A 10,763-nucleotide genomic window follows, 5' to 3' on the forward strand; every position below is an offset into this window, starting at 1 on the left:
GTTTTTAGGGGCGCGCGGCGTCCGGAGCGGAGCGCATAGAACACTCATAGTTTTGTTTTAGAGCGGCGGAAGAGGAGACATCGAAGTACGGGTCGTACGTTTTAGTCCCCGGTATACGGTGTAAATGAAAAGTGGTTCGGGTGAGAAGGCGATCGAGGGAGGATTTATACGTACGGCGAAAGACTCCAGTAGAGTTGTGCTCAACGCCTTTTCGAGAACAAACAAAGATGAGCATATAAGGACCCTTCGCTCGTTTTAGTTGCGTGAATCCGGAAAATGGTTTTTTTCGGAGCATGTCAGCTTGATGAATGGCTTTGGTAGCGGCTGGAGCATGCTGTATTCATGCTCATCATTTTGTTTGGGCAAGAGGCAGGCTCCCAGGGCGGACATGTCCCGTACTATTGGTGTTTTGTATATTGTGGTTTTCCGGGTCGCGGTTCTGGTCATGGTTCCTGTGTTAAACATATTTCAGGCCCGTTTATCCTGGATGAGAAGGCTTCAAATCCCCAGACATAAAACTCCATCCTTGCAGATCTGTTTCTTTTGCTCAGGGTAACTTTCATCGGACAGAAACCGTTCATGATATTTGAAATGACGACTCCGAGGGGCCATGAGCAGAGCGGACCGTGGACTTTTTTTGTGGTGGAGCCTAGAGAGGCTGTATGCACTATGTCATTGTGTTTTTGGACTTCGATGGGGTGGTCCGGAGAACTGGCTCATAGTGAACTAGGTGTGCCTTTTTAGAGGAGAGACAAGACGGGCATGTGCAAGTAGCGGTTTCACTTTTAGGTATCCCGAGAGTGGAGGTGGAGATGTAGCGAGAAGAGGAAGCAGGGGGAAGAGAGGTTATATATACATCGCTGGTTATGCCGAGGCAGGAAAGAGCCTCTCACGTCGCGCATGGGTTCGTGTTTCTTGCTGCTGGAAGTTGGGGTCTCTTCCAAAGGCCATGCATGGACCGTCAGCGTTGTTTTGATGGTCCGGTAACAAACACATAGCGAATGAGCTGTGAAACACAGAAGGCTCTTTCTCATGGGGCTGTGATGATAGGGTTTTAGGTCGACGAGAGGGTGAGCACATAGTGGAGTTGAGTCTGACGTTTTCGCGCACTGAACGCGGGCCATATAGTGTAGCTCTTGCATCTTTTAGAGGTAGCGAACCGACATCGATGACAGGGTAAGAAGCCTTTAGTACGCGGGGATCAGATGTGGAGGAGTGGAGAAGAGGGGGAAGAGCAGAAGAGGGGGAGCTCGTGGAACGTGCGCGGTTTGATCTAAATTTGTGCCTATGAAGGTCGTGGTCAGTGCTCTACCGCTGACCTGTCGCTCGGTTTTTCTCGATGCTTCGTTCTTCGGTCTTTTGTGCGGGAGATCCCACAGAGACGGACTTCGGCGGTCTTTTGCAGTCTCCTTGCTGATGGGGATTCAAGCCAAATAACCAATGCGGTGGTTCCATGTTTTTAGCGGCCAAGCCAGTAAGTCATGTCTCGCTTATAGAACAGACAGGCAGATGCTGAGGTATAGCTGGAATCGTAACCCCCTTTGAAAGAGGTGGAAACATGCGTGTAGGAAGAAGATTGGCGATAAGGGCGATAAACCCATCGTGAGCAGACTAATCCAAATTGGGGTTAGGGCGCTCATGTGTTTCATCTCCATCAAAGGCTCTCGCCCCGTCTTTCTCCAACATAACTGACATACGCTCATCATCTGAATACGATGACACGACAAACACTCATTACAGCACCCTCTACGCTCGTAGCCGTAGCTGTAGCATGTAGCCGTACTCACCGGAGATTGATCGCCGTCTCCATGATTAGTGTTTGCCACGGAATCTGTGTTTCCAGCAAGCGGTATGGGTATATTAAAGACAGCAATGTCGCTCTCATACCCTCTTGCCTCCTCACCAGTACAAGCTCTTCTGCTCTCCTCACAGCATGGAGAAGGACACGCAATCTAAGTCGGACGAAGCGAAACCCGCGAAGCGGATTTCAGTTCGTGTCATCACGCCCGAGCTGGCGCAGTCCCACCATAACATCACCGAGATACCCACGATTGCCGGCGACCCCTTGACCACTGCGAACACTCTCCGAGACCTCAAGCTGCAAGTTTTGAAGCACCTGGAGCTGCACTCCGATCTCCTTCATGTCCGCGATGCAGAAGAATGCAATTGCTCGTTTGCCAGCAAGATCGGCGCGCGGTTCAGACTGTCCAAGAGACATGACCCTTCCAAACGCCTCATCGTCGTTCACGGGAAGAATGAGGTCTCAGCTGTTGAAGCGGATTCTCCGCAAGCACTCTCTCATCGTCACTTGTTCGAGCTATGCAAGGCACAGCTCCCCGGGCAGACCGAAGGCAAGCACCTATCCGTAATCCAGAGCCAGGGCGACGACGATCGGTAAGTGTCCAGACCATGTGATCATAGTCAAAGCTAACAAAGCGAACCAGATCTTCTACACAGTCTCGGATTTCCCAGCCCATGGTCATCGCCTGCTGCTCTTCCTATCGTCACGCAGGCGAGGTTGGCCCATCTGATGCCGACTACCCTATTATGGACTTGGTCGATCTCCATACAGCAGAATGCCCCATCGAGCTTACCTCCGCCAACGCCAAGGTCACGATCGAAGAGGCCAATCTAGAAGAATTGCGCCATCTTAAAGCTCTCAATCTGTACGCAGTACGCCGCAAAGGTGTCTACAAAAATGAGCATTCGTACCGGAGCGAGACCAAGGATGAAATATTCCAGGAAAGCGATGCCTGGGACCACTCGCCACAATGGTCTGAAAGGGGGATATGCATGTTCCTCTCCTCATTGCGCCTCCTCAACTACCTCACCGAAACAGGTACAATGGCTCTTGAAGAACAGGATGCAGTGCTGCATGTGACGCATGCGATCACCAGATTTCCTCCCGCCGTCCGAGCTTTGGGCACGTTGATGAATGGTCGGTCGCCTCGTTATTCGGACCGAGCAGCCCTTATTCAGAGCATCAACGCAGCGTTGAAGCGCATCATCCCGCCCGGCCTTATTGACAATAGTCCATCACGATACTTGGAGGGCACTCGTCTTCTCTTTGGATTCATCCTGCACAAGTCCAAGGACCTCAAAGACTGGACCACGAAGCACAACATCCCATACATGTCCAGCGCCCTCAAATTCGTGGATTTTGAGAACAAAGAGACAAAGGAGAGGATGATATTTCCCTGCGAGACCGACATTGGGATGATTGATCGTGCGTGGTGTGAAGCGCTCCGCAAGAAAGGCCCGCTAAGACTTCGGGGCGAGTTTGTATTGGGAGAGATCGTGCCATGGTCGGGTATAGATGGGCGTGTCACCATCTTGTCTGGCGGACTCATCCAGGAGACATATGTGCTGGACATCACTCGGATATCGAAGCGGTACTCTGAATCCGCTACAACAACCTACGAATTCGACGTCGACCTCCACGAGAATGAGTTGACAGACCTTTCATACCTTGCTACGCTTGCGGTAAGGAATAATATGAACGTGGTTGACCCCATAGTCCTCAGGAAGACTAAAGCACCGGCGCTGACTTTGGATGGAGATGGTCTTCTAGCCGTCTTTGTTCAAAGGCCGCCTTGTGCTCCTCCAGACTTGGACGTAACCATATTCAGACCGACCCGCGATGGCGACGCTGATGTCGATGTTTCGGTGATCGCCCAGCAACTCGTGCCTGTTTTAGCCAGCAAGGCTGCGGATGGCACCGACGTATTCGATTGCTTCGGAGAAAATAGACGACAGCTTACACCGCCCGAGGAAATAATAATTCTGTGCGTCGATTGCAGCGCCAGCATGGGCAATCCCACCGACTTTCGCGACATTATTGAGGATAGCACGAACGATGGGTCAGATTCCTTTCACCAAAACTCCGATGTGGGTGACTTGGATCTTCTCGAAGATGCTGTAACTCTGGATGCATTGAAGCAGTATCTTTCAAGCCACTGCGCGTTCTCTGATATGCTCGCCATCGTTGCATCTGCTCACACGACCGAGGGACGGCGCAAGAACGCCGAGAACGTTCTAGAAATCCTGGATGACTTGCATCAACAGACAATTCGGATGATAAAGAAGGTCAGAGGCGCCAAGAAGTCGGAAATATACAGCGGCGTAAGTGGGGAAGATGCGGGTGAATGGCAAGCTAGGGCCGGCAATTTGTTTCGCTTTCGGTCTTCACTACTGGACTTTCTGGTCTTCAAAGCCTCCGACCCCGATACCTACGAGCTACCATGGATATGGAACGAAGGGGATCCAGTACCAGATGTAGCTTCTGGTGTACGAACGTCTGCACATGTTGCGGTTCCCAATCTCAATTTCGCCGTACCTACCGAACATCTCTGTCCGATCTCACAAGAGATCATGGAGGATCCTGTGACTACCAGTGATGGTGGCACATACGAAAGGTTCAACATCGACAGATGGCTTCAAATGAACCATAGACTGCCTAATCCTGGACCTCACGCCAAGGATCCGACGCTCCGATCGGATCTAGTTCGGAAGCGGACTATTGCGAAATGGGTCGAAGGTACAGACATCTTGTCAGCATGTGCAACAGACGAATCTCCCACGTTGTATACCGAAGTTCACATACAAACAGAGAAATGGCCTTTGGAGCTACCGAGAGGAATGGAAGTTCGTGACTTGTACCATATTATCTTCCGACGGATGAAAGGTCGCTATACGAAATTTCAGTTGCATCATCGGTCCAGGCTTCTTGACCACAACAGTCGAGAGCAACTTCAAACCAAGATCCCGATGAATTCTGTGATCTCCGTGACCGTATACGATATTCATGGAGCCCATGATCCGTGCGATACCGACCAGCACCTTCTACTTAAGATCTATCAGAAGTTCGTTGATCACGTAGTCTCTTACTGGGTACCACGGAGTGTAAAGAAATCCGCAGAATCGATTCACTTCGGCTATTGGAGGGCGCTTTTCGAGAAAGACCCTTCCACCGAAGTGCAGCGTGGACTACAAGTCGCGTGCAAGATCAAGAGCATAGGGGATAACTGGATAAGTGCAGCACTAAAGGCCCCTTCTATGCCCCTTGCACATTTGTTCGATATACATGGCTGGGATAGTGCGGGGACGATATACGACACGACGGCCTACGTGACGGAACAATCACGACGAAAGAATCCAAGAGCGTTCAAAGTAGCAATTTTGACGTGGCCAGAGATAAGTGGAAGTCGGCTCTCGCGGCTTGACGTCCTCAAGCAGACTTTCGAGTCTTTCATCAATCGAATTGTCGCCTACAATTATCGAACACATCTTGGTAAGTACGCTTGGTATCCCGGCGTCGGCCAGGACATACCCTCCCAGAACTAAGTCTTCTTTACTCTGCTCCGCTGACATAGTACGGTTTTAGGCCTTGTTACCATCCGCTCGACGGCCACTATCTCGCAGGCCATCACGCATGCTGTTGAGGACTTCAGATACCGGCTCAGCAACATGACCAACGAGGGTGATACCGCCCTATGGGATGGCATAGAGCAAGCACGGCAACAACTGACTGAGTACGGGAGCAGATATCCGAACGCGAAGAGGCGGATCATTTGTCTTACCGATGGGCGAGATACTAAGTCGGACACGAAACTACATGACATTTCTCGAAGGCTGAAGGTGGGTCCGCTCATCCAAGGAACCACTTCTTTGCTAACATCTTCTAGAATGACGATATCGTGCTAGATTCTCTCTGCCTCCAAGGTTCGAGGGTAACGGACCTTGAGACACTGGCGTACCTTACTGGTGGGTACAGGTTCCGACCGGATTCACTCAGTGAAGCCATGGCCATTTGTGAGCTAGAACCTTTTCTGTCTATCCAGGAGCGTCCAGACATCAATCTTCCCCCGGAGTCTTCACAGTACCTGAGCGATAACCGCATTCGATTTGAGTCAGCGCGGCAGGCGGCCGCGAAAACGGGCGATAGGGTGACGCGCGATGAGGCCCCTCCTCGCAAAGCCCACGAGAATTTGGAAGGGCCATACGTACAAGCTCGTGACCGTAACGACGCGACAAGTTCGGATGTCGGCGACAACCGCCTGAGCTGGAGAATTACCCGTAACGGAAGAGTCTACAATGCAATCCGCCAAGTCGCCGAGAACAAGCACCCGGACTACGACGTCTACATTTGCGAAGCAAACATGTGGTTCTGGAAAGTCATCATGAAAGGCCCACATGGTAGCGCATACGAGAGCGGAACCTTTCTGCTTACAATCGAGTTTGAGAGGGACTTTCCGGTATACCCTCCAAAAGCGAGATTCGTCACCAACATACTTCATCCGAACATTAACCGGCATGGGAAAGTGTGCCGCAGCATACTTGACCGCAACTGGACAAGTGATATGACCATCATTCAGGTCCTGAATTCGATCTATGGCCTTCTCCTCCAACCTGAGTTCTCCGACCCAGTGAATACCGTGGTGACGTTGGATTACCATCATGACGAGGTAAAGTTCAGAGAAGAGGTGGAAGAGCATATTCGGAAACACGCATCGAAGAGCAGGGAACAGTGGAAGAGCGAGTTGTTGTTGGAGACATGATGCGCGGATTTGCAAGGGCGTCGGGGGCGCATGATGGAGGCGTTAAGATGTTTTTCAAGTGGTAGAATGCGCAGGTGGGGCGGGTTAGATGAATAGGCCGAATGCCAATCGTAACCAATGAACGGGAGCAAGAGTCCAACCAGTAAGCCGTGACGTGGGAACTGGGGACCTGATAATGTGGTATGCAGCTACGCTGAGTTCCCATATCAGCAGTGACAGGGTGCTCACGACACGGACTCTAGCATGAACATCAAGCTGCTAAGTTCCCATTGTCTCCATTTAGAGATTTTACGAACCTAATCTATATCAGTTCAGAAGCAAGGAGACGTTACGCATATCTAATAGTTCATTAACTCTTCGCTGCTGAAGGGTGGTAATTCACGCCTCTTTCCGATCCAGGTAAGGTTAGGCAAGGGTGGGGCGCACGTCAGCAAAGCTTATTCTGACAACGCAGACAGTCGGACTCTGGGGAGCCGCGCCATTGCTTGCACGCGCGCCAAAAATAAGCGATCGTCGTAATCGATTGTAGCACTATTGGCGGAGTCGCGAAAAGGCGTGCATCTCGTAAGCCTTGTCTAGGCAAGGCCTTTCGCTTAACAGGCTCCCTCGTGGCTTCTTCCCCGTGATCGAGATCTCTCGCGAGGGATGAAAACATATACTGGCCGATTTAGGAACTATCGCTCACCGTCCTATCGGCGATATATATGTGCGGCTCACGTACGCCCGGCAAATGACATGGGATAACACAGCTCCAAGCCGTCCACATAAGAGCCTTCAAGCTTCTCGCCCCACTTCCCACATCAGCTTCTAGTCGGCCACCTGGAGTATATCTCGAGCTCGCATGCCGACCGCCGATGGTGATTATCGATTGCTCTTCAGTGTCAGCACTCGGATGGCGGAATGGGCTGAATGGTGGCAGCCGGCGCCGAATGTGGTTTCTCAACGCGAATAACGTGTGTAAGACAGTAGTGAGATTTGTATAAGTTCGCACGCATGCCTAGATACGAGTATGGTGGAGCAGTAGCAACGCAGCAGCAGTGCACTTTCATTTCTTTCCTTGCATCCGGGTCTAGTTTCGACCTCCTAATTCCGTTCGCTGTTCAAACATCTGCACACGATGCATCTCCAGTCTGCCCTTCTTCTCTGTCTTTCCTCAGCTACTGCAGCCTTCGACCTACAGCCTCGCAACTCCAGCACCAGCAACTGCCCCCCCGTCTGGTCCGACGTTGTCAAAGACCTCGAAAGTGACTTTGCCGGCTGCAACGACAACGCGCACGCTGCCATCAGAGCGCCATTTCACGACTGCGTCATCAACGGTTGCGACGGAAGCCTCATCCTCGGCGGCGAATGCTCTCGCTCTGAGAACGCCGGCTTGACCGACGTATGCAACTACCTCGGCAACAAAGCGACGCAATACAACGTCGGCGCCGCGGACATGATCAGCGTCGCAGCCGCCACCGCCATCGCTATCTGCCCCATGGGTCCTCGCGTCCGCGCGCTTGTCGGACGAACAGACAGCTCGGTTCCCGCACCCGAGGGCCAGATCCCGTCAACGAGCGACCCCGTGGATAAAATCCTCGCGACTTTCGGCGCCGTGGGCATGTCAGCTCAGGATGTCGTAGCGCTCGTGGGGTCGCATACCGTGGCGCGGCAGTCCTTCGATGATCCGGATAAGGCGGGCGCGGCCTTGGATACGTCTCCCGGCACGTTCGATAATACGTTCTACGAGGAAACGAAGGAAGGGACGGCGCCATATAGTTTCTCGAGCGATAGGCGCATGTCAAACGATTCGGAGGTACGTCTAGAGGTTGTTCAATCGCATTACGTGCAGAGCTAATACATGTCTCCTAGACCGGCGATACTTGGAACAGGTTTGCAGGCAGCCAGAGTGCCTGGATTGCGGCCTTTACGGATGCCTGGAATAGGTTCACTGTTACTGGGAACGATGTGGGCAGTTTGCAGGACTGCTCAAGCCTTCTTCCGGGCGGCGGAAGGAATAAGCGCGATGCGATGAGTGCACCGTTTTGTCATGAATGCGGACGTAGGGGCGTTCACTTCCGAGGGCGGTCATGAAGTGAGCTGTAGGAATGTTGCGAGATGGTCATTAGAATGCGTCGGCTTTTTGATGGTAAGGAAGATCTCTAGAAGTACTAGACGGTGTGTTTTCGCTATCTGAATGCGGCGCACCTACACATCGTCGTTAAGAGAGAAAAATTGCGTTCATCACATGATAAACAATTCACCCGGGCACTCTTACATATCGAAGGTATTCACACAGTCGATTACAAGGGAAAGATAATAATTCAATGGCATCTTCGATTTCGCAAGTACAGGGAGAATGTATTTACAGGATCTACATACAAAATAGCTCGGGTATCAGCGCAGACGGAATCGCAAACTATGAAACGCAATAAAGCACGGATTGGCAGTCCAGGGGCTGTGTGGGATAGAGGCTAAGGCACCCACTGCTGCACTGCGAAACGGACAGGGTATAGGGCAGCCTGGAGGCCGTCAGCAGATATTCCGTTTTCAGACCGAAGCCGAAAAAGGAGAGGTATATCTCACCGCAGAACAAAAAATCACGAAACAAAAAAACCCTGTCACATGTTAGCGATGCCAAAGCAGAGTGTCAGTTCCGTACATACCTGCTCGCGCAAGTGCGGTTCGCTCTCGGCTGGAGTTCCACTGCTGCCAGCCTAGCGCGCATTCACTCATATCCCCATATCCATATCTCCCGCAACCCTTTGGGCACGCCCGCAGCACCAGCTCCCGCGACATCCTGACGTCCACGCTCCACCGGCGGCACAAAGTCTAGCACCTCGAAGGGAGTGTCCGGCACTGGATTCCCCTTCGTTTGCGCGCCAACCACTCTCCTCCGGAAGCCCTTCGCCAGCCAGTCTGGAAGCGGCAGCGTGGTGCCCAGCTCCCCGGCGAACTGCGTGTTACTGGGCTCGTACACCCCAAACTGGATCGCCTTGGGGAGGTTGCCGCCAGTGAAGTGCTGCCGCATTTGCGGGCTGTACCTGCTGGTATGTCAGCGCTTGTTGGATTTTCATTAGAGCTTGGAGCAACTCACCCACAGCGCTGCATGAGCCGTACAAGGCAACGCAACATGGCCATCCCGACGTCGTTGCTCTTTGCCTCCTGACTCGGCCACGTCCATTCGGCCCCGAGCAGAACCGCGGCGGCACGGTCGATCTCATCGCTGCGCAGGGCGGAGCTAAAGTCCCAGAATTCAAAGACCGTTCCGAAGCTGCCGCTGCCGAGGAACTGGTCGATGAAATGCTGCTGAGCTGCCCGGGACTGGAGACCGCCTAGCTGTGGGAGACTACCGGCCGTTCGAGGCGTGGTAGCCACGAGTCCTGCGGGGCCGCTAGCCATGGGCTGTTGCACCTGGCCAGGAGCGAAAGGACCAGTCCACAGATGCGGGGCAGCTGCGAACAGCGGGGGCGGATGATGCTGCTCCTGGTGAGGCAGCCCGAAACCATTGACAGCCGGAGGCGGAAGGGACTGCTGAGGCATGAACCGCTGGGCGTCGTGAAAGGTCCCATAGCCGCTCGCAGCAGGATGCGGAGGCGGTTGCTGAAATCTGGGTGGTTGCGCCTCATAGGGAGCCACAAATCCAGTACCGGCTGGAGGCAGAAAAGACTGCTGATCCATATATGGCTGGATCTGCTCACCAGCGAAATGTCCCTCCGACCAATGACCCGCATAGAGGGCTGGAGCACCACCGGCGACTTGCATATCCAGCGGGTTCTGGACATGCGACGAGGGGAAATCCATCTGCGGTTTCTGGCCAACTACCTGGCCTCCATTATAGCCAGGAGTATTAGCATCCTGACCACCGTGATTGAAGTTGAGAATAGGAGCCAGAAGTGCTAGTTCGTTTTCGTAGTCCGGGAAGAACATGGTTGCGAGATAAGGCTTGGAGAAAATCGGCTTGGGATGCAAGGGCGATTCCGCTGGAGTGGATAAAAAAAGGACCAGAGTGCGAGCGGCGGAATATATAGGATCATAACTCAAGAAGCATGGGCGGCTAGTAAAAAATTTTCAGCAGCAACCTTTGGATAGTTGAGCGATACTCCCAACGCATTCCGGTTCTCTCTATGGCAGCCGAAGTTCCTCAAGAGCAGATTAGGTATGGAAGAACGAATAGGAACCGCTACCAGAGATGAAGCCAAACTTTAAGCCTAAGGGTACCACATT

General features: G+C 52.7%; 3 protein-coding genes across 3 annotated transcripts; 2 read left to right on the plus strand and 1 right to left on the minus strand.

Annotated features, from left to right (window-relative positions):
- Positions 1 to 1,724: 1,724 nt before the first annotated feature.
- On the plus strand, positions 1,725 to 6,557 carry BU26DRAFT_595322 (uncharacterized protein; the record flags this gene model as incomplete). Its single annotated transcript, XM_033834933.1, has 4 exons — positions 1,725 to 2,394; positions 2,445 to 5,290; positions 5,384 to 5,637; positions 5,685 to 6,557. The coding sequence occupies exons 1-4, from the start codon at positions 1,934 to 1,936 to the stop codon at positions 6,555 to 6,557; spliced, it is 4,434 nt and encodes a 1,477-aa protein (XP_033684429.1). The 5' UTR covers positions 1,725 to 1,933.
- A 1,117-nt stretch (positions 6,558 to 7,674) lies between these two features.
- On the plus strand, positions 7,675 to 8,630 carry BU26DRAFT_595324 (class II peroxidase; the record flags this gene model as incomplete). Its single annotated transcript, XM_033834934.1, has 2 exons — positions 7,675 to 8,352; positions 8,409 to 8,630. 2 exons carry the CDS (start codon positions 7,675 to 7,677, stop codon positions 8,628 to 8,630), a joined length of 900 nt encoding a protein of 299 aa, XP_033684430.1.
- A 634-nt stretch (positions 8,631 to 9,264) lies between these two features.
- On the minus strand, positions 9,265 to 10,493 carry BU26DRAFT_551154 (uncharacterized protein; the record flags this gene model as incomplete). The annotated part of the gene is made up of 2 exons (XM_033832088.1): positions 9,634 to 10,493; positions 9,265 to 9,580 (listed from the first exon to the last, which is right to left on the minus strand). Exons 1-2 carry the CDS (start codon positions 10,464 to 10,466, stop codon positions 9,265 to 9,267), a joined length of 1,149 nt encoding a protein of 382 aa, XP_033684431.1. The 5' UTR covers positions 10,467 to 10,493.
- Between the last annotated feature and the right edge of the window lie 270 nt (positions 10,494 to 10,763).

The sequence above is a fragment of the Trematosphaeria pertusa genome, assembly GCF_010094035.1.
Source record: "Trematosphaeria pertusa strain CBS 122368 unplaced genomic scaffold BU26scaffold_7, whole genome shotgun sequence".
NCBI classification, from domain to species: domain Eukaryota; kingdom Fungi; phylum Ascomycota; class Dothideomycetes; order Pleosporales; family Trematosphaeriaceae; genus Trematosphaeria; species Trematosphaeria pertusa.